The sequence below is a fragment of the Dipodomys ordii genome, unplaced genomic scaffold, assembly GCF_000151885.1.
Source record: "Dipodomys ordii isolate 6190 unplaced genomic scaffold, Dord_2.0 Scaffold53, whole genome shotgun sequence".
Classification (NCBI taxonomy): domain Eukaryota; kingdom Metazoa; phylum Chordata; class Mammalia; order Rodentia; family Heteromyidae; genus Dipodomys; species Dipodomys ordii.
In genome coordinates this window covers 6,417,276-6,441,262 of record NW_012267269.1, presented here as the reverse complement: position 1 = coordinate 6,441,262, position 23,987 = coordinate 6,417,276, and the positions used below count along the sequence as shown (strand labels likewise).

Genomic DNA, 23,987 nt, shown 5'->3' with positions numbered 1-23,987 from the left:
CGGAAGTGGCGCTGTAGCTCAAGTGGTAGAGCGCTCGCCTTGAGCTGAAGAGCTGAGGGACAGCGCCCAGGCCCAGAGTTCAAGCCCCACAACCGACAAAGAAAGAAAAGAAAAGAAAGAAAGAAAGAAAGAAAGAAAGAAAGAAAGAAAGAAAGAAAGAAAGAAAGGATGATTAGATAAAGCAAGTTGCTTACAATTCTGACTTGTTTCAAGAGTTTTCTTTGATTGATTTTTTTAATGGCCACTAAAGGAGAGAAGCAACTAATGAGACCTTTGAATTAGAGTCTGTGCTGGCATTTCCTGGACCATTTCCACTACTGCAACTACTGCTGTTACAACTGAATGCAGAAGTGCAACCTGATAGTTTTCCCTCAAGCCCCACCACACACCTATTTGCTTCCTGAGCCAGAATAGCAGGTTCTACAAGTTCAAGGGCCACATGGAAAGGCTTGACAAATTAGCAATAGAATCTTCGGGATTTTAAGGTTCTAAGCATAGAATCCCAAAGATTCTATTGCTCCCTCTGAGGGTTCAGAAATCTTCTTCCAATACTTCTCAGAAAATTAAAGGCTGGGCACCGGTGGCTCACACCTGTAAAAGTAGCTACTTAGGAGGCTGAAATCTGAGGATCACAGTTCAAAGCCAGCCCAAGCAGAAAAGTCTGTGAGACTCTTAACTCCAACAAACCACTAGAAAACCAGAAGTGATGCTGTAGCTCAAGAAGTAGACGCTTGCCTTGAGCTGAAGAGTGGAGGGACAGCGCCCAAGCCCAGAGTTCAAGCCCCACGACCGAAAAAAAAAAATTGAATTTAAAAAAATAAAACATTGCTTGTAACAGTGACAATGCCTACTCTCCTATCTTCCATGATTGGCTCATCTTATTCTTATCCCTCCCTACTTTCAGGGTTCACATTTGCAAATAAACTCAAGTCACATAAGCCTTTGTTTTTGTGGATACTCAGGCTCTGCTTTTGCCTTTAGAGAAATTCAGATAACATACAACCAATCTAGAGTAAAACATTAAATACCCTTATACCAGCCATAGATGTCAGAGGATTCTTCATGACAGAAAACATTTGGGACCATATATTTTTGTCAACTCAAATGAAAGAGATCACTGGACATCACCAACATACCACATGCTAAGAATATATGTTGAGTCTAGAGATGTTACTATAAACAAAATACTTGCTCTTCTTAAGAATTTTGCAGTCTTAGTCATGGAGTAGTACTTAAAAAGAAAGTGCAACCAAGGTCTAAGAAAATATACACTAAAAAGAAAGTGAAAATAAAATGAAGACAGTTGACATCCTACATAGAAGATACAAAAAGGAAGGCAGTCCTGCTCATGCAATCCCCCAGGGCCACAGCTTTTTTTACCCAGGCTGATTTGGGTAACCAATGCTGACTAAGCCCAGCTGTGCCCAACAGACAATTCTTCCTAAGAAACCATAAACTGAGACAAAGAAAGGGGTGTGGAAGTTACTCATGTGGTGGCAGTTTCTCAGAAACCACAGGTTCCTAAGCTTTTCTAAAGCTAGAATGTTCAGCCTGTTTTTCAAGTTGAAAGCTACTTAGTTGGCTTAATTTTACAGATCACTGTATTTATTTTGCTCAAAATAAAAAATACTTTAAGGTATATTCATTCAAATACATTAAGAGCCAGGCGCTGAGTGTTCATGCCTATAATCCTAGTTACTAAGGAAGCTGAGATTTGAAGATCAGGGTTGGAAGACAGCCCAGGCAGGAAACTCTCCCACTGACCACCAAAAAGCCATAAGTGGAGCTGTGATAAGTGTTATCCTTGAGCAAAACTGCTTAGGGACAACGCCCATACCCAGAGTTTAAGCCCCAGGACTAGCACCAAAAAGAAACAAATACTTTAAGATACATAAAGTTGGTTATATATTTTTGCAAATCATAATATATTTATTTTGCTCCAAATAAAATAAAAAGATACATTCACGTAAATAGATGAACTAATAGCTCGACTATAACAAAGTCCATACAACTAATACAATGTAGGATATGAATCTATTCAGTGTACAATGATACCTCTCTGATAGAAGAGTAAAAGAAACATCTGAAGACACAGTGATAAAACAAACATCTACTAATCCTGAAAAGAGCCCTCACAAAGCACCAACTCAGCAAGCAACTTGATCTTAGTCTTCTTAAGCCCTAAACTCTGAGATTTTTTTTTTGGGGGGGGGTCTGGTCGTGGGGCCTGAACTCTGGGCCTGGGCACTGTCCCTCAACTCTTCAGCTCAAGGCTAGCGCTCTATCACTTAAGCAACAGTGCCACTTCCGGCTTTTTTTCTTTTTACTTATGTTGTGATGGGGAATCGAACCCAGGGTCTCATGCATGCAAGGCAAGCACTCTACCACTGAGCCACCTTCCCAGCCCAGAAATTTGTTTTTTTAAGCCACCCAAACTAGTGTTTTGTTATGGCAGTCCTAAATAAAATAATCTCCAAATTTCCTGCTCTAGTATTGCCCTTTCCAAAACCATCCTCCAGTTTCCCACTAGAATGATCTTATACACACAAAAAAATGAGTGCATGGGCTGGGAAGGTGGCTCAGTGGTAGAGTGCTTGCCTTGCATGCATGAGACCCTGGGTTGGATTCCTCAGCACCACATAAGCAGAAAAAGCTGGAAGTGATGCTGTGGCTCTAGCCACAGTGGTAGGCACTAGCCTACCACTGAAGAGCTGAGGGACAGCGCCCAGGCCCAGAGTTCAGGCCCATGACCAACCAAAAACAAAAAGTTAGTACATGTCTTTTCTGACCAACCCAGATGCTCCTTAGTAGATGAATGGATTAAGAAAATGTGGTATATACACAATGGAATTCTATGCTTCCATCAGAAAGAATGACATCACTCAATTGGTAAGGAAATGGAAAGACTTTAAAACAATCATATGAAGTGAATTAAGCCAGACCCAAAGAAACATAGGCTCCATGGTTTCTCTCATTTGTAATAATTAGTATATGTCTAGGATAGTCCTAGCAGAGGCTAACAATAGCTCAATAGCTATGTAGGTATGACTGTTAATGCTGCTCATCGAAATGAACTCAAAGATAGGGAAACAAGCTTTTTCTTTGTCATTATTTTTAATGCACTGTGTGAAGTTATTTTTTTCTTTCATTTTTTTCCCTTTGATTTATCCCCTGTTATCACTGTATTTGATTTTGGTACCCTGTGCCTTGTACAAACATTTACCTAATGGGAAAGGGAAGGGGAAACAATAAAATGGTGAGTCAAAGGACAAAGGGTGAACCAATGCAACAGCAATACTCACAAGACACTATGTTGGAAATTAACTTTATAACTTGGGGAGGGGAAAAAGGAGTGGGGAAGAGGGAGAAAAATAGAGGGGTAACAATGTTTGACAAGAAATGTACTCATTACCTTACACATGCAACTGTAACCTCTATACATCAACTTGACAATAAAATTTTAAAAAGAAAAGAGAGAGGAAGGAGGGCAGAATGCAGTCATAAAATTTAATGTACATCCTACAAAATTAAGAGGGAAGGAGTGCAATTATTGGGGGGGGATGGAGAAGAATAATGAAAATGGTGACATTGATCAAGATACATTGTATTGTTGAATGGAAACTCCTTTGTACAACTACTTAACAATAATAAAAATATATTTTAAAAAATCTTGGGCTGGGAAGGTGGCTCAGTGGTAGAGTGCTTGCCTTGCATGCATGAGGCCTTGGGTTCAATTCCTCAGCACCATATAAGCAGGAGAAGAAAAAAAAAAGCTGGCAGTGGCACTGTGGCTCAAGTGGTAGAACACTAGCCTTGAGCTGAAGAGTTGAGGGATAGCACCAAGGCCCAGAGTTCAGGCCCATGACCAACCAAAAAAAAAAAAATCCTTCAAAGCCAAGTCATTACTAGAAAATAAAATGTAACTTATTTCTAGAGCAATTAAGCAGGCCCAATCTCATCTTCTATACCTTAACCCTTTAACTCTTGTTTTCTAAACAGGCCATACCTAAGTGTTTTCTCATGTTTTTGTGTTTAGATACATGCTATTCTACGAGCTGGAAATCCTGCCCAACCTCTTGTTGACTGTCTCTTGTGCCAGTCGAACTCTATTCAGGCTTTAAATCTCAACTTATGTCCTTATTCCTTTCACCTTTGTTCTCATTATCTTTTTCAACTAACTTTTATAAAAACATTTATTTTATGGTACTAGCATTACTTATTTGCATATATATATATACATCTCTTGGGGTAGCAGAATGCATTATTCATCTATGCATTTCACAAGGCCTGGAATACAGCAATTATTCAATAGTTGCATATGAAAAAAATACCACAGTAATGCTACCAAAAAAATATTTAAGGATTCTTTTTCATAATAAATAACATTAGTAGTAGTACTTAGTAGTGGATCTAATAGTACTATATCAAGCCACCTCTCATATGCAATAATAAGTACAACCACACAGCTACTGAAAGATTTTGTGATAAATGATACATTAAAATGTCTTTCTAACCTTACCTCCTTCAGAACTCCAATGCTGTGCTCTAAAAGCTGAATTAAAGATGAGCATTCTCCAGTTATCTTTAAGCTGACTTCACAGACACATAACAGCTGAAGAGTCAGCTGGATAAGCTGAATTTTCCAGAAAACAGGATGACGCAAAAGGCTTAAATACACTTCCTCAATAAACAGCATCACTTCTGTGGTCTGTGTCAGATCTTTCATCTGTTGAAGAAAGTTTTTATATTACATTAAAATGATACAAAATGACTGGATAATTTTAAGCTATAAAGGTTTTCAACAAATAATTTTCTCTAAACCTATAAAGACTTCAAGGCGATAAAGCAAAGTACTTAACTCATGAAGTGTCAAGCTATACATCTTTTATCTAATCAAAATGTAACTCCTGCCTGTTTTTTGTTACTCTTGCCTAGAACAAATTTTTCCTTTATTTTTCTTGCTTTTCTGAGTACAAATGTCTTGAGAAAAGTTACACAAAAGTGACTGTTGAAGGGAATGAATCAAAAGCTAGTTTTGAATTCTCTACATGAACTCTCTTTTTACAGTGAAAATGTGGTCAAAAAACATAAAGCTGGGGGCTGGGGGGGGGGGTTGGAGGAATGGCTCAATTGGTAGAGCACTAGCCAATGAAGAAAGTCAACAGGTACAGAGTACGATCTGGGTCTAGAACCTAAGAAGCAAACAATACATACATACATACATACATACACACATACAAAAAGGGCTGGCTTTCAAACTAAAAACAAAAACAAAACACATAAATACGTCATAATAAGAGTCAATATTCTATTCTAAGGCACTGCTAAACCCTTCATCCGTAAGCTATAGGTAGGCAGAATTTCTGTATGTGGACAATGTAATAAAAGACCATATTCACATGGTTGAGAGTCTTCTTAACAAGCTAATGAATTAGATAGAAAGGAATTGGATGCTCTCGAAAATCCCAGTTCAATTCAAACCCAGCTGTTCTGATCAAAATTCTGGAGTTGGTACTAAGGGTATGGTCCTGCTCACAGACACACTGGCATTTCCCAGAGAATATAAACAATGAACCATCTGCTTCAATCAGGATTCTTGTGTCTGTTAAATTCATCAAGAGGAAAGCCTATCGTTCCACCAGTAGTTACCACCAAAATAACCCCAAATTGCTATAATTTATACAGAGAGAAAAATTAGTTCCTAGCAAATGAGAAAAAAAAGATATTAAAAGATCAAGAAGAAATTGCAAAAAATATTAAGTTATAAATAAACTTAAATAGCCCAATGACTAAATTATTTTATTCTTTTGCAAACATAAAGTAGAAACATGCAAAGGTCACTGAGAAAAGAGCTGGGTTGAATACAAAAGCTTGATATTTATTTGATGACATATTTCCATGACTGCATTTTTTGTGTATCATGAAACTCTCCATAAGAAAAAAATCAAAAGATAACTTCATCAAAATAGCATAAGAGCTCTCTAATCATTAACATCAAAATTCTTAAGAATAATTTAGAGATAACATTCTACTTTTATGTAGAAATAGAACATGTGAAATAGATATTATGTGAGATGACATGAATCATATTTAAAATAAAAAAGATAATTCACAAATATAAAATAGAACAGCAATTAGTCAAGGAGAAAAGTGGATAGGAATTTCACCTATTCTCTCATCAGAAATCTATAAGGTGACAAATTACTTCAAAAAATATTTTTGTTTTAAATTAAAGGTGGTTCTACCCCAGTGTTTAGTATGGGTCAGACCATATCTATACCTACAGTACTACATCCAGTTCCGAGAAAACCCATGGTAGCACATTCTGAGCCCCAATAAACTAGAGAATTCCTGGTAAAGGGCAGTGAAAAATCTGGAAACCATTTCATACAAAGTAAAGAAAGTGATTAAGACAGAGAGAGGTGGGGAAGAAAGAATGGAAGCAAAAGAGAAAAAGACAAGATAAGATGCAAATAACTAGGCTTTTTAATGCTTATTTTGTTTTGTTTTAGAAAGAATAAAGATAGGTAATTCTTTAAATGAAGACCAACAGAAGTATTTCCTAAAGAAAAAGAAAATTAGTTTTCTTCCTAAATAGTATCTTGGTCACTAAAACTTCAATTACTTATGGGATGGTCATTTCTTAGTATAAGAAATAACTGTATCTGGGTGTGGCAGTCCACATATGAAATCCCAAACGACTCAGAAGACAGAGCCAAAAGGATCAAGAGTTCCAAGCCACACAGAGTTAATGAAACCTTACCTCAAAAACAATTTCATTCTTTTTTTTTTAATGGACTAAAGGCCTAACTTAAGTGGAAGAGCACTTGCCCAGCAAGCATAAGGTCTCAGGTTCTATCTTCTAGCTCCAGTAACAGAAAAAGAAGAAAGGTGCAGGAAGGCACCAGAATCAACTCCAAATGGATCAAAGACCTCGAAGTCAAAAAAGACACTCTGAAAACATTATAGGAAAGAATAGGAGAAACCCTAGGTCCCCTTGACACAGGTCGAAATTTTCTTAATAGAGACCCAGAAACACAACAAATCAAAGAAAGGTTGGACAAATGGATTGCATGAAATTGCAGAGCTCTGCATGGCAAAGGACATAACTAACAAGATCAATAGAAAGCCCACGGATTGGGAGAAGATCTTCACTAGCCATACAATGGACAAGAGTCTCATATCCAAAATATACCTGGTACTCAAAAAATTAAATCCCCAAACAACAAATCCTCAAAGAAACAACTACCCAATAAATAAGTGTACTAAACACTTAAAGAGAAACTTCTCTGAAGAGGAAAGAAGGATGATCAATAAACACATGAAGAAATGCTCAACCTCCCTAGCCATAAAAGAAATGCAAATCAAAATAACATTGAGATACCGCTTCACCCCAGTTAGAATGGCTATAATCAAGAACTCTAATAACAACAGATGCTGGAGGAGATGTGGACAGAAAGGAACCCTACTGCATTGTTGGTGGGAGTGTAAACTTGTTCAACCACTTTGGAAAGTAGTATGGAGGTTCCTCAAAAGACTCCACATAGAGCTCCCCTATGACCCAGCAATCCCACTTTTGGGCATTTACCCGAATGATCACAAACAAGACCATACTAAAGATACCAGCACAACTATATTTATTGCAGCATTACTTACCATAGCTACCCAGATGCCCCTCAGTAGATGAATGGATCAAGAAAATGTGGTATATATACACAATGGAATTCTATGCCTCCATCAGAAAGAATGACATTGTCATTTTGTTAGCAAATGGAAAGACTTGGAAAAAAATCTTAAGTGAAGTAAGCCAGACCCAAAGAAACATAGGACCCATGGCTTCTCTTATTTACAATAACTTATTTATAACTCTTATTTGGAGAAACGGTCAGATAAGTTGATGTTAGGCAAAATGAACCCCAAGATAAGGACTCAAAGGGTTTTTCTTGCTTGCTATTGTTTTTAACATATTTATCAGATGATTTTTTTGTTGCTTTTTATGTTCTTCCCCCATGGTATAACCCCTGTTTTCACTGTATTTGATGCTGGTATAATTTGGGGAGGGAAGGAAAAAAAACAAATTGTTTAAATAGGGATACAGGTGGACCCATTGCAACAATGAGATGTACAAGACGTTATGTTGAAAAACGAACTTTACAACTTTGGGGGGGTGGGGGGAGGACACAGGGATGGTAAGAGGAAACAAAAGAGGAGGCTACAATGCTTGATAAGAAATGTACTCATTATCTTGCCCATGTAATTGTAACCCCCTGTACAGTATTTTCACAATAAAAAAAAAAAAGAAACTCCATCTCTAGGACCCCTTTCAGCTCTCTGATTTTCTTCTAATAAATCTGATTTGTTAAGTAATTAAACATATTTGTGTCACTAGTCCCACTGCTTTCCAATGTTTCTCTCTTTATAACATCTCACCTATAGAAACAAGCCAAAGAGTTCCAGAAATATTCTACAGAGTTCATTTCTACAAATATTTCAGCTTTTCATAAAGATAAACATTCATAAAAGAGCACAGAACAATGTGGACACAAGGTAAAAAAAAATGTACTCTAATTCAAGACACATTGCTTTATTGCCCACAGAAAACAAAAGCTTTGGAAAGCCCACCAGAGAATTCATTTTAATTAACTTTTCTCTGTCTTGATTACAGGAAAGACTATTTACGAGTCACAAAGGAAAGATTCACTCTACTCATTCCTTGCTAACACAAACTCAAAACAGGTCATCTGTGACCTGAAGTGATCACTTTGAAATACATTCACAGATTCCCTCCATCAGCTTAGCAGCATGATGCTCAGATTCTAGGTAAATGGCCTAACCTTAACCTTGGAACAGGACAGCCTGAGAAATAAACCACTACACTTAAATCACAACTAGTTTTTTGTTTTTTTGTTTTTTTATCTGCACTCTAAGAAATGTCTCTCAGAATAAACTTCAAACCATCTACTTTTGAATTTTGAATAATAAGAATATATATATTCATAAACACATACACACACACACACACATACACACACACACACACACACACACACACACACACACTTGTCCTAACTCATTTATTATACTATGGGCTTCTTAAGAACAGACTCCTTCACATATGTCATAAGGAGACAGGTTGAAGCTGGCCATGTTTTTCATCTCTGAGCATAACTGCCTAAAATATACCTTTTTTTTTTTAAATTTGCATGAAGAGGTACAGAGAACAAGGAAAAACTAAGCAGGGCACAGACATTTTCCTTGATAAGGAAAAAAGTTTGAATTCCTACTAATCCCACAATTGACTATGTTGAGTTACGTGTCTGTGAATTTAATTAACAGACCAACTATTCTCAAATCTAGATTTTGGTTACTTCATCTTCTCTAAAAGATTGGAAGCATTTCTAAAACCAGAATGGTCTCTGAATTTGGCAAATTATATAAGACTCAGAAATGTTTTATGTATTAAAAATAATAATCAACACTTACTGGTGCTGATACTACATCAAAGAAGGACAGAGGAAAAAAAGACCTTACCTGTAAACAAGGAATCATGTCACAACACATTCGAAGTATCTCTTGTTTCAATACTGATGGCTGTGCTTTATCACTAGGAACCCTGGGCTGAAGTAACTCTTTTAGCAAAGCAGGTCGAAGATTAGCATATTCTTGTAATTGAAATGGTTCACAGTATAGGTACCAAAGAAACGGTGCCATTATTTGGATACATGAAGCTTCTGACCTGCATGTCAAATAATGCATCCATCAGTCACTGAGTTAAATACACTAACAAGTAGCTAAGTGAGTAAGTATCAATTTGCAATTTAAATCATATTATAAACTCCCATACTGTCAAGTGTAACTTTTGATTCTGCTATTCCACTATGACTTAACTAGATCTATGCCAAACAATTGAAGGAAATGATTCAATCATAGGAGACCATAAACCAGGACTAAGAGTCTCCTTTTACATATTAGAACATCTACAACACAAAGACCATCATTTGTAAACATCAGAATCATCTGGGAATGTTTTCAGAATTACACGTTAGACACCTCTGCCATAGCATTACACAGGCATGCATTTTTTGGAAAAAAACTCTACAGGTAAAACAAACCTATACAATTTTAAGATGAGTATGACAGTTAAATTTACAGTATCTTGGAAGTGGCGCTGTGGCTCAAGCGGTAGAGTGCTCGCCTTGAGCTGAAGAGCGCAGGGACAGCGCTCAGGCCCAGAGTTCAAGCCCCACGACCAATCAAAAAAAAAAATTTACAGTATCTTCTCCTTCTGACCATAATTTTTCTTTTTACAATTTCACTTAACCTCAGACGACCACAACCTGGAAATATTAAATGCAAAGTTCCAGAGAAAAACAAACTTTGTAAGTCTTAAATTGTACTCCCTGCTGAGTAGCATGATGAAATTTCACAGTGTCCCACTCTGTTGCTCCCAAGACATGAATCATCCCTTTGTGAAGTACATCCATGCTGTATACCAAATTCATTCATTAGTCACTTAATAATCACCTAGGTTATCAGATCCATGTTCATGATATTGAAATGCTGGGTTTAAGTATTCTTGTTTTACTTGATAATGATAACAAAGCATCTGAACAGTCATTCTGGCATTCAGAAATGCCCAGGAGAAACTGTAAACCATTTCTTTAAATGAATAAGATACAGTTTTCAATTTACTAAAGAAAAATATGTATGCTAAGTTTATCAAGATCTATGTTAAATTATTAAAATCCTTTTTTCTCTGTCTTCTTTATTAAGCCTAACAAGGTTTCATTATATTGCCCAGACTGGCCCTTAACTTCAGGAGTTGAATGATCTCCTGCTTCAGCGTCCTTAGTCTATAGGCATGTGTCACTATCCCCATCTCAATTGTTGCTAATCTCTTACTTGTATACCTAATTAATATAGTATATCTGAGCATGAGTATGACTGTTGCTACAGTTTGGATATGGTTTATCCTCCAAGTGTTCATATGTTAAAGACTGGGTCCTCTAGAGTTCAGTGGTATAAAGATGGTGGTACCTTTAAGAGGTGGAGTCTAGTTATAAGTCCTTTGGTCACTAATGGTTTTCAGGGGAGCTATTTTTCTCAGGGAGACATCATTACAAAAGCCTGAGCCTGACCCTTAAATTTTTCTCTGGTCATGTATCTAGCACCTCCATAATACCACCCACTGTGAAAACTTGACAAGAACCAAGCAGAGGCAGTTTCACAACTGTAAAAAGAACAAAGCTAATGACCCTCTTTCTTTTAGGAAATTAACCAACTTTAGGTATGTCGGTGTAGGAATGAAAAAACAATACATAATTATAGGAAAAGGTATAGTACATATAGACTTTGGTACTGTCTGTGATTCACACATTCACTGAAGGTCTTGAAATATTATTCCTCGATGGAAAGGGGGCACTGTATTTGTTACCATGTTAGCCTTCACAGTGGGTAAATTATTACACTTTTGTCTTGAAACTCATTTACATTACCAAAACCCTAAGAAACAAAAAGAATTATCCCCATTATATAAATAGAGATATGATAGAAGAGATGGGTAATTGGCAAAGCCCTTCTCACAAGAATTTCCTATTCGAAGGAGGAAAACCCTACATACTTCTATGTGTTTCCATATCTATCATTGTGCCATAGCAACTCCTAGTTCAAAGTCACCACTAACATGTCAGAATGAGTTTCAAAAAAATACTATCATTAACCAGCTTAAAACAGGTTGTCCTTGAAACAAACTAGCTGGCTAAATTCCAGCCTGGTGTCTTGCACTTTTCTCTCCACTGAACTCATTAAATTTAAGGTCTTCTAAGCCTTCTCACTACTGTTCCCCACTAACTATGATAGTCTCCCTTTCCTCCCTTCCCATTTCTTGTCTCCAACTATGTCCAGTTTCTATCATTCTTCAAGGTCTCCACTTTATAATTTTCTGAAGTTTTTTCCTGACAGGTGGTCTTTGGTCAAGTCTCCATTGTGTGCTTCCTCAGTGCAATGTCTTTATTGTGATTGCATGTTTAATATCTATATCCCTTACCAGACTATAAGCTAAATGAAGGATGGACCTTGGATTCCTGCTTACTGGTATATCAACAATAACTATATACAGTAAGCTTTCAAAGAGATTCGCCATTCATTCAGTTACACTAAGATATAGTTTTAAAATTAGGATGAACCAATTAAACCTGATTATATTTATTTTAATGTTAACATTTATTAAATATGATACAAGCCAATATTAAGCCAAACTATCAATTCTTAAGAAGTATACAAGCCCACCATGATAGCACACTCCTGTAATCACAGTACTTGGATGGTAACAATAGGAAGATCTTGAGTTTGAGGCCAGCCCAGAGAACAGAGCAAGTCTCACCAAAAAAAAAAAAAAAAAAGGGGGGGGGGTGGAGCAGGGAAGGAAGGAAAAAAGGAAGAGAAAAAGAGAGGAAGGAGACAGGGAGGAAGGGAGACAGGGAGGGAGGGATGGGAAAGGGCAGGAGGGAAGAAGGAAGGGAAAAAGGGAGAAAAGGAGAGAGGGAAGGAGGGAGGGAGGCAGAAAGGAAGGAAGAAAGGAAGGCAGACAGGAAAAGGAAGAAAGGAAGGCAGACAGGCCAACAGGAAGGAAGGAAGGAAGGAAGGAAGGAAAAAATCGGAAAAAGAAAGACGAGGAGGGATGTAGAAGACCACATAATTTTTTATTAGTATATATTCCATAGCAAAGTGGTTTCAAACACAATTAATATTTTGAAGTTACCAGACCAGGAAGATTTAATTTTATTCACATTTTCATTTATTCACTTTTCAAAGTTTATAGACCACCTACAGTATGCCAGTCATTCATTTTTGAGCTGGAAAAAAGCCACAAAACAAAAACAGATTTCCTGCTCTTTGGAGCTCATGACTTGAACAAACTTTTAAAATTGTAAGCACAAATACACAAACTATAAAGATCAAAAGAGAAGTTTGGGATTCATAATTATTACTGAAATAGGAAACTTTAGAAAATTTTTCACAGATAAAGGAATTAGATGATGTGTATACAGGTTGGAATGAAGCAAAAGCTTTCAGAAAAGATATGTAAGATATCAGTCCCCATCTATTTCTAAGACTGTATTTCCCAAATAAATACTATCTAGGGGTCAGTATTATCCACAGATACCTTACTGATTTTCTTCTACTCTGAAATCTTCAAAGTGAAATATAAGATTCACATACATTTTCAAATGTCATTACAATTTGACATCAGGAGTATGATATTGTATTTCTGCAGAAAAATACGTTAAGATATCCTTGACTTAATCTATCCTGATTCTGTATCATACATATGCTGTTTGGTATCTGATGATTAGCTATCATTCCAGAGGGGTATGAAATTGCCAGAGCTTACATAGAAAAAGAAAAATAATAAAACAGACAACCTGAAATCCCAAAGTGATTAAGAAAATTTTAAATGGGAACAACTGTGCCTGTATCTACAGACAAGTTTTTTATTGATGTTCCTCACTAACAAAAACATACTAGAAATGACCTAAAATAAAAGTCAAAGAGTTGAATCTTGGCAGAGCACCAGTGACTCATATAATCTTAGCTACTCAGGAGGCTGAGATCTGGAGAATCGAGGTTCAAAGCCAGTCTGGGCAGAAAAGTCTGTGAGACTGTACCTCCAATTAACCAGCAAAAAAGATGAACTGGAGCTATGACTCAAGTAGTAGAGAGCCCACTGTAAGTGAAAAAAAGCCAAGCAAAAGCTAAAGGTACTGACTTTGGGGTCAATTCTACAACTGACTCACAAAATAACCTGGGGTAAGTCATGTACTGGTCTTCCTAGCTCCCTCAGCTGGGAAATTATTTATGTTAGAGTAGATAACTTTAAACTATCCAGGTCTCAAGTCCATGATATTGTTGTCCACTTACACAATTCTAAGTTCCTTTAAGGCAAAAGTGAAAGCTTAACAATACTGGCCTTTAATAAATGATTGTAAAACTTAATTCATAAAAATAATGCTGCAGGGTGCTGGCAACTCATGCCTATAATCCTAGCTACTCTGGAGGCTGAGATTTAAGAACTACACTTTGAAGCTAGCCAAGGCAGGAAACTCTGTAAGAGTCTTTTTTATTTTTCTTTTTTATTTATTTGTTTATTTATTGTCAGTCATGGGGCCTGAATTCTGGGCATGGATGCTGTCCCTCAGCTCTTCAGCTCAAGGCTAGTGCTCTACAACTTGAGCAACAGCACCACTTCTGGCTTTTTCTGCTTATGTGGTGCTGAGGAATAGAATCCAGGGGCTCATGCATGCAAGGCAAGCACTCTACCACTGAGCCACCTTCCCAGCCCAAGACTCCTATCTCCAATTGACCAGGAAAAAAAGCCAAAAGTAGAGCTGTGGATCAAGTGGTAGAACACTAGCCTTTGAGGGGAAAAAAAAGCTCAGGGGTAACAACCAGGCCCTGAGTTCAAGCCTCAGGACTGGCATTAAAACAAAACAGAAAACCCAAAAATCTAGCATAAGGAAATACTGACATTTTAAGCCAGACAAATACTTAAATATGAACATAAATAGTTAGTTTTAATGCCAATTCCTAACCCAAAAAGAATGAGAATTCAGGTTACCACTACAATGTTTTTACCTTCTGCACAGTTGTGAACCACTACTCATATTCTCCATTACCATCATCCCCACATTTTCTTCTAAACAACAACTTAAATGAAGTTAATTACTTTTAAAATTAAATCTCAGGAAAACAAGTTGTCTGCTGAAAAATACAGCCAGAATTGCTAATTTCATACAAAGAATAATTTCATAGTGTAAAAATAAAAATTGGACAATGAAATTATTCTTTGACAATAAAAATAAAATACTTTAAAACTTCTAAATGACTCTAGATAGCATCCTGTGACACCTGAGAATTTAAATTTTAAAAAAAGAAACAAAAGAGATGTCAGTAAAATAAAACAGAATCAACTAATGGTCTTCTCTCCATATGACAATCTAGACACATTTCCTTAAAATAACTACTCTCCTGTCCCATCCCAATAGTCCCTTGACATAAAAATAATGAAACAGAAGACGTATTACTTGTCAACTAACTAAAGCATTGGAAAGAGATGCATTCTTAAAAGTTATCCTATAATCAACCTTAATGACAAACTTGGCATAGCAGCAAAATTTTTTACAATATACCAACTTATCAAGACCCTGTCCCAAAATACAATAAATTTTAGGAAGGCATGTTCAAGATTCTGGGGACAATCTTCTGTAGGATGTGTATGTGTGGGGGGGGGGACAATCTTCTGTAGGATGTGTGTGTGTGTGTGTGTGTGTGTGTGTGTGTGTTAAGACACTCTTCAGCCACTACTCATGCTATGCAATACATGAGCCTAATTTACAGAAACTCAACATATATAACCACCTAGAAATATTTGAGGCATCCAAGGATGGTAGTGCACACAGTATTCCTGGCATTTGGGAAGCTGAGGCAGAGGATAACAAGTGAAAGACGAGTCTGGACTACATAGCTCCAAGCCAACTTGAGCTACATAGTAAAATCGATCTCAAAATCAAACAAAAAAGGAAAAGGAAAAAGAAAGGAAAGGGGAAGGGGGAAGGGAGAAGAAAGCAGGAGGAAGGAGGAAAGAGGAAGAAGGAAGGGAGAAGGAAAGCAAAGAAAATAAAGTGTTCTAAGCATTACTAAAACAAAGACTAATGAAACATAGTCCTCATCCTCTAGCAGACTCCACAGTCAATACAGAATAATTATAGGATCAGGTCATAAATGCAATGATGTTACAAATCACAACTGTGTACTATGAAAGTACACAGAGAGACACCAAATTGAGCTTGTAGTAAGCAAGACTTACTAGGCAGAGAATCTAAAGAAAAAGACTTAAAATAGAGCCGGGCGCCGGTGGCTCATGCCTGTAAACCTAGTTACTCAGGAGGCTGAGATCTGAGGATCGAGGTCCAAAGCCAGCCTGGGCAGGAAAGTCCGTGAAACTCTTTATCTCCAGCAAACCACCAGAAAACCGGAAGTGGTGCTTGTAGCTCAAGTGGTAGAGCGCTAGCCTTGAGCTGAAGAGCTCAGGGACAGCGCTCAGGCCCAGAGTTCAAGGCCCACGACCGACCAAAAAAAAAAAGGCTTAACATAGAAAACTTAGGATGGGAATAGGGTAAGATTCAAGAGAGACACTAACAAGCCAAAGCAAGAAAAGAGAGCAGCACTGCTTCTTGTGTAGAACCAAAAGTAAATCAGTGCATTTCTAAAGCATAAATTAATCAGATGAATGCAGAGAAGACAAAACTGGTGACATGTGTCAGAATCTATCATAAATGGAACCTGACATTAGATTTTATCCTACAGTCAAGAAAGTTTCAGACAGCTTCAGAAACAATTATTTGTTTGTTTTCCATAGAAAGCTTCCATAAGACATCAATAGGTAAGGTCTATACAAACAGAGCTGAAACAGTGCAGGCATTCTCCAACATAGCCCATATTTGCAAACACAGTTGAAAACTACAGGTACAAAGAGCTAAGCAAAAAAGTGATATAGTAAGACTTGCTCTCCTGATAAATTACTTTAATGAACATTTAGGGAATGGATGAGAGTGTAGGCAGAGATCACAACTAGGAAGAAGTGGCAACAGCCACAAGAGATGATGAGAACTTGAATCGGTGACATGTAGTGAAGAGAAAAAGGAGAGTAGCTCTGAGGCCCATCAGAAGGCCTTGGTGACACCAAGCTAATTTATATCTGTTAACTATATGATCACATGTGACAAGATTACTTAATCCCAGTTGGCAGGTTTCCAATAGTTAGGTTAAATCATTAGTGATTTTTCAGGGGGAGAAGAATCTAATTCCTATACATATGATGTGACAATTTGCTGTATATTCCTAATCAACTTTCCTAACCACTAACCAATATTTACTTTAATAACAAATAATATTTCAACAACCAATGAACCAGATTATTTTTCTTATAATAAGAAAATAGAAAAACTACAACTAGCTCTTGAATTCTCTTTTCTTCATGAGAAAACATTATAATCATAGCAGCTTTTTTAATTTTTTTAAAATTATAGCTCTAAAATTAATATATATCCATCTGTCTCGTTAAGTTATTATATTTTATATTACCTTTCAGAGCACTGCCGGAAAAAGGCTGTCAGCTGCTGCAAAAGTACTGGCCAACAATCAGGTCTGTGTTCCAGGACAGTGATCAAAGGCTGAGGATGATTTCTGAAAAACATAGAAAGTTACACTGGAAGCTGTCATTTCAGGATACACATTCTCAATATATAACAAAATGCCAACCTCATCTAGAGACTTTTTCTAGGATTCATAATGTTACAAAACTATCATCTCCTGCACTAATTGCAGAGTTGGCTCATTAAAACTGACTCTTGTTTCCTTTTATCTATTTGGTGGAGGGAACAGGAGGAATAAAGGAGGGGGAAGGAGAAAGCAGAAGGAGGGAGAGGGGGTAAGGAAAGGAGAGGGGAAGAGGAGGGGGAGGAAGAGGGAAAAGAGGAGGGGAAGGTAGAGGTGGTGGAGGAAGGCAACAATGGTAACTATGACCCAGAATCCAAATTTGAGACCAGACTCTACAAATGAATAGTTCTAATTCTGGCCAAGCTGCTGAATTGAGTTGCCCTCTCAAATCCTTCTCTTGAGTCCTACATTCATGCCATCTTACCATCCTCTTACTATTCTATCTCCATACCAGGAAGGTTCCATTTTTTTTTCCTACCTAATTCCAAGCATGTAAGTACCATCTCTCAGTCTCTATTTCTCGCTTTCTGCCTTCATCTCAGTGCATGATTCTGTGAGGGCCCAGAATAGGTAAGATGGCTGAGATCTATGTATCATGGCTCAAAGATAGCCTTGGCAGGAAAATCCATTAAACTCTCATCTCCAATTAATCCACCAAAAACCCATAAGTAGAGCTGTGGCTCAAGTGTAGAACACCAACCTTAACGAAAAAGTGTAGAACACCAACCTTAACGAAAAAGCTAAAGAACTACACAGACTCTGTCTTCAGGTCCCAGTACTGTTACACATGCACACACACACATGTACACACACACATGCACACATACACACACACAAACCTGTAACTGTAAAAGATTTTCAAACTATTAAATACTAATACATTTTTAGTTACTGTTGATATTAATCTTTCTCCAAAGAGAGTAAGACTTTAAATGTTCAATATAAAAAACATTCTAATAATACTTAAGTATCTATGGTTTTAAACACAAAAAGGAAACATATACATAACATTATTTAAGCTTATTTTTTCCCTTGGTGGTGCTGGGGTTTGAATTCAGAGCCTCATACTTGCTAGACTTGCTTGCTTGACTGGTATTCTTACCACTTGATCTATGCCTCCAGCCCTGCTTTTTGATGGCTTATTTGGAGATGGAGTCTAGGAGACTTTTCTTCTCAGGCTGGCATTAAACCATCAACTTCTGAATCTCAGCCTCCTAAGTAGCATAAGTCACCAGCAACCAAGTAAGTTTAATTTTTAAACAATATATACATATGTGTATATATATATATATATATATAGTTTGTATATATATAGTTTGTCTATATGTATATATGGTATGTATGTATATATATATATATTCACACACATACACACATGCACATATATATGTGTGTATTTGGCACATAACCATCACTTATGTCATATGATTTTTTAATTGGTTAATTTATTTTTGTGGTGCTAGTGATTAAACTCAGGGTCTTGCACATGCTAGCTAACATCTGTACCACTAAGCTATATTCCCATCTTCAAATAATTTTTTAAAGACTGCCTTCTAGATAATTCTCAATGCAGCTGTATCAATATCTCAGCATCGCCTAGGTACTTGTAAGTGAAAATTCTCAAGGCCCAACTCAGACTTAATAATTCCACAAAAATTATTATGTGCGCCTATAATACACTGTTACTCAACCTTGATTACCTGCCTGATTATCTCTGGTGCTCTTACCAATACCTAGGTCTGTTGTCCTGCAGTTTCTGGGAAAGGTGTTCGTGCACTAGCAATTTTTCTAGAAACTCTACAGGTGATTCTAATGTGTACCCAAGATGAGAAATGTTATTAAGTAAAAATCACTGGAGAGGAAAGGGATGCTAAGTATAGGAAATTGTCTGATAAAGTTTTTCTTTGTTAAAAACAGAAAAATACAGTGGGTCTATCACACTGAAATACAACACTGGTATTAAACACCTCTATGACACTACTACACACTTTCTGGATATTAATACTACCCTTTCTTTATTTTCTCCTCAAGCTCACCTGCTCTATCATGTACTCACTTCACAGGCTGGCAGCCTCCTGCTTGTTAAAGCACAGGCTATTTCTAACTGCCAGATTGTCACCACTGCTAAGGGGTGGCTCCAAGCAACTTTTTATGCCAAATCACAAAATCTATGTTTCCAAATCCCAAGCCCTTTGGCTGTCAAACCTATCTAGAATCTGCTTTCACTCTAGCTGCCACAGATACAAAGAAGCAACTATTATAAATCCTAAAGCCCACTCGTGCATATCACATCAAATAAACTTGTTAAGCTGGAAGTTCAGTAGGTCATGTTTAGTTAAAACTTTCAAATAAAAAGCTAAGAAAAGGAACTGCCATTAGTGTTGCTATAGTCATTCTTCTGATAAGGACTATATTGGCGTAAATGGAGTATTGAATAGGATAAGCATTAATTCTCCAGCTAATGGCATCTATAAATGTTAAAGAAGAAAAGTGATGATGTTTATATACTAAAGCACTGAACTACTTTAAAATATTCTTCTTCTAAATTATCCCTTAATCATTCCGACCCCTTACTATACCAAAGGGAAGAAAAAAGGCTACCATGGAACCCTTTTAAACATATGATAATCTGTTTTGAGTTATGCAAAACAACCATAACTTTAACCCCAAACCAGAATGATCAAGTCAAGCATGATCAAATTCTGAAGTTTTTATGGTAATAAACAAAAGTTAACAGTAGCCAGGAGCTGGTGGCTCACACCTGTAACTACTCAGGAGGTTGAGATCTGAAGTTCTCATTGAAAGTCAGCCTGGGCAGGAAAGTCCAGAAGAATCTTATCCCCAGTTAGCCACCAAAAAACCAGAAGTAGTGCTGGAGCTCCAAGTGGTAAAGGTCTGATCTTGAGTAAAAGAGCTCAGAAATAACACCCAGGCCCTGTGTTCAAGCCCCATGACCAACAAAAACTAAAAAAGTTAACATTAGGTATGTCAGAGTAACACAACACATAACAAACTAGAAAGCATAAAACCAGAAAACAAATGTTGGAAGGGGCATAGTCTTGGTCTAAAATAAATGGTATTAAATAATATAAAAGCTAATTTAGGTATGACAGAAAATAAAGTACTTTCCTATTTAAAATATTATAATTGGCACATTTAAAATGTCATAAGGCTAAGTGTAGTTCACTCATGATGTATTCAAGAATTGATTTGTAAATTATTCAAGATTTTTATTTTGTTTCTCCTTTCACTTACTGCATTTTGGTTATGCTCATTTCAAATACAGCCAAATGAGAAAGGCCAAGATAAATAAGAAATACACAATTTATAAAAGCATAAATTGGAAATTATACTGATAAGAGAGAGGGAGAGAGGGAAAAATTTTAAAGTTAAAGGAAAAGGGAGAGAAAGGGAGAGGAAAGGAGGGAAGAGGAGGGGAGGGAAGGGAAGGGAAGGAAGTAATCAGAAATAAAGGGAGAAGAGGGGAGGAGAGAAGGGAGGAAGGGAGAAGATGGTTATGATTCAGAATTTACTTATTCCCAAATCTACTATTTCAGATATGAACAGTTGACTATCCTTTATTCAAAATGATTGATGAGATGACCATACAATTAACTTGCTCACTTGAAAACTAACATTAGTCTGTAATTTTAAAAAAAAAACGTAACACAAGTGTGGCACAGAAACATCATTATTAGTTTTATATAAGAGCATCATTCGAATATCATTGTTGATATGAGGCCTTGTCATTATATCAGATAAAACTAAAAATAGATAAGATAGTTATGGAAAAGCAAAGAATGAAGTGGAAAGAACTCTAAATTTACATTCCTGATCTGCAACAGAGCATGAGATCCCAGACAAGAGAATTAATCTCTCTTAGCCAGTTTCTTTATCTATAAAATGAGATTAGATTTAATACCAAACAGAGCTGAAGTTATATTAAGTCATGCAGCCTCTAAAGCCCTAACCTTAGCATGCACAAGGGCAAAGGTGAAGCCAAACTCTATCAATAGCTGTAAAAATGGCTCTTAACTTCTAATAATTCTAAGCCAATCTTAAATGGCTTTTGGGCTCATAAAAAGAGTCCTCTTATTTTATCTCATAAAGAAAAATGGAAAAGATAAATGAAGAATGATGTCATTCTTCCCTTTCTATTTAAGAAAGAAGTAAACTTTGTGTCCAGACAGGAAATTTTTTAAGTAAGAATTTCCTAAATCCTAGGCTAGCCTATAATCTGCCTTCTTATGTGAATAACATTGCTTCCAACGATGGGAATCAAAATAAATGAAACAACCAGGTCATCCTCCTTTGGCCATTAGCATTTGTAGTCTCTCATTGTTTTTTTTATTTTAACTTAGCATCCTAGATGATATTCTTTGGCGTCTTCTCATTTTTAGAGTCGCAAATATTTTAACTACTACATTAAGTAAAGCATACAACATATTACCCAGCAAATGGAAGTACTCCATAAATACACACTAGCATGGTTATTACAAGGGTAAACTTGTATATTAGAGCATAAGCTGCTTAGAAGTTGGCTCTATGTCAATAATTTTGTTTCTCTTTCAGTGCTGAATGAACATCAACAATGAATGTAATTACCTCTCACAAGCACCATACACTTTCCTCAAACCATCTTTTTAAACACAAGTAAACTGAGTAATTCATGTGATTGAAAATGAAAGAATAAGCTGGATCATATAAAAAAAAATTGTCTAAAACTCACCACTATTCAGAGAAAACACAAAACAGAGAGAGGAACAGACAGAATTGGAATGCTGTGTCATTGCTCCCCCACCCTTTATCAATACTGTTGACAACAAATTACGTGCATCTTACAGAATACAATGGTGATGAAAAGAAGTGATATATGTATGGTTCCAATACACTAGCAAGAGGCAATAAGAAAATAAGGTTTGTAACTAGATTCATCTTTCCAAGAATAAATACATCCATCTTAATAAAAAAAAAGGAAGCAATAAAAAATTAGTCTTGCAATAGGTAAATCAGAAAGCAAAAGTTATTTGTAACCTTTTGATCACCTCAACCTTCTATGACATCTCTGAATATCAGACAGCTATGATTTGATTTACATCATAAATTCAGCGACTGGTACAGATTGCTTTCTCTGTGTGAGAAACAATGCCTGCAGTCACCATGCATTTTCATGCATGCAGCTGTGACCCGGGTGCTTTCAGAGCATTGCAAAGCACTTACTACATCAAATATGCATTTTAAAAGCATTTCTTTACTCACTCTGAATTTTGATTTGAAAGTACTGACTAGAAACTGATGTTGTTCAAATCTCTGCAGAGAAGTTAAAAGATGTAGGATGAAAATTACAAAGATTCCATACAAATCCTACTATAGAAAGGAAAACATGAATTGTTATATATAATTTTAAAACAGATATAGTTTTATATTTATCATACAAAGTCTTATGAAAAAGACTCATTAGAGATGTTAATTTTTATATTTTTGCCTGATTATACTTTTTCTCTAGGCCTACAAGACAAAATATTTCTTTGAAAATGTGCCTCATCTTACAATGCTTCTGCCCTTGCACTGACCCTTTCCTGGGATCTCTATTTTGAAAGCCAGGATTTTAATGCAAAAGTATCTGCCAAAGACAGCATTCTGGAACTACTTTAGGTACTAGGTACTTTAGGTATCTAGGGAAAATACACAAGTACTTTGGGATCCAAAACTTTCCTTTCATTAAGTCACATACAATTATCACCAAAAAAAAAAAAAAGTAGAAAAAGAAAATAGTCTAATAAAGCAAAATTTATATAAAAATTTATATAAACATATATAAAGCATTCTCTAGTGGCTATTATTAGCTGAAGCCTATATGATAAAAAGAGATTATTCTTTAAGTATGATTGCAAATTCCAGCAGTAAATCCAAAGTAGTTAGAGCATTCTTTCTTACCTTCATTTTCTTAGTGTTTATATAAAGATTTCTTAGGCAAGCACTGGTGGATCACACCTACAATTGTAGCTACTCAGAAGACTGAGATCTGAGGATTGAGTTCTGAAGTCAGCCTAGGCAAATAAATTTGAGAGACATCTCCAATTAAGCAGCAAAAATCTAGATGTGGAGCTATGTCTCAAGTGGCAAAGCACCAGCCTTGAAACAAAGAACTAAGTGACAGCACTCAAGTCCTGAGTATAAGCCTCAGTATCAGCACCCAAAAATATCTGTAAGCCCTATGAGATTATATGAAATATTTTGGATAAGTATATATATGTATATTTTCTAAGAATATGTCCAAAACTTTTAAGAGAATCCAAAAGGTTGTGGCCACCTCCACCCAAAAGGGTAAATAGCAATCTAAATTAAAGGTAAGTATATCTGAGGTAATTGCTTTAAACTGTTCTGGACTTTAACATTATTAAAGTAAGTTAAAAGGAAAAGCCAAGCCAGATGCCAGTGGCTCATATCTGTAATCCTAGCTAGCTGAGATCTGAGGATCATTCCTCTTATCTCCAATTACATACTCAAAAACAAGAAGTGGGCCGGGCGCTGGTGGCTGTAATCCTAGCTACTCAGGAGGCTGAGATCTGAGGATCGCGGTTCAAAGCCAGCCTGGGCAGGAGAGACCCTGAGACTCCTATCTCCAATAAACCACCAGAAAACCGGAAGTGGCGCTGTAGCTCAAGTGGTAGAGCACTCGCCTTGAGCTGAAGAGCTGAGGGACAGCG

The 23,987-nt window shown here is 36.6% G+C and overlaps 1 protein-coding gene across 2 annotated transcripts in view; it reads right to left on the bottom strand.

Moving 5' to 3' along the window:
- The window catches only part of Focad (focadhesin), a 274,302-nt gene that overhangs the window by 177,534 nt on the left and 72,781 nt on the right, over positions 1–23,987 (bottom strand). For both annotated transcript variants that reach the window (XM_013020828.1, XM_013020829.1), the window contains exons 6-8: positions 17,143–17,244; positions 9,532–9,736; positions 4,520–4,726 (exon numbers count right to left, since the gene is read on the bottom strand). In XM_013020828.1, coding sequence (XP_012876282.1) covers positions 4,520–4,726; positions 9,532–9,736; positions 17,143–17,244 — 514 coding nt within the window. The remainder of the gene's footprint in view (positions 1–4,519; positions 4,727–9,531; positions 9,737–17,142; positions 17,245–23,987) is intronic.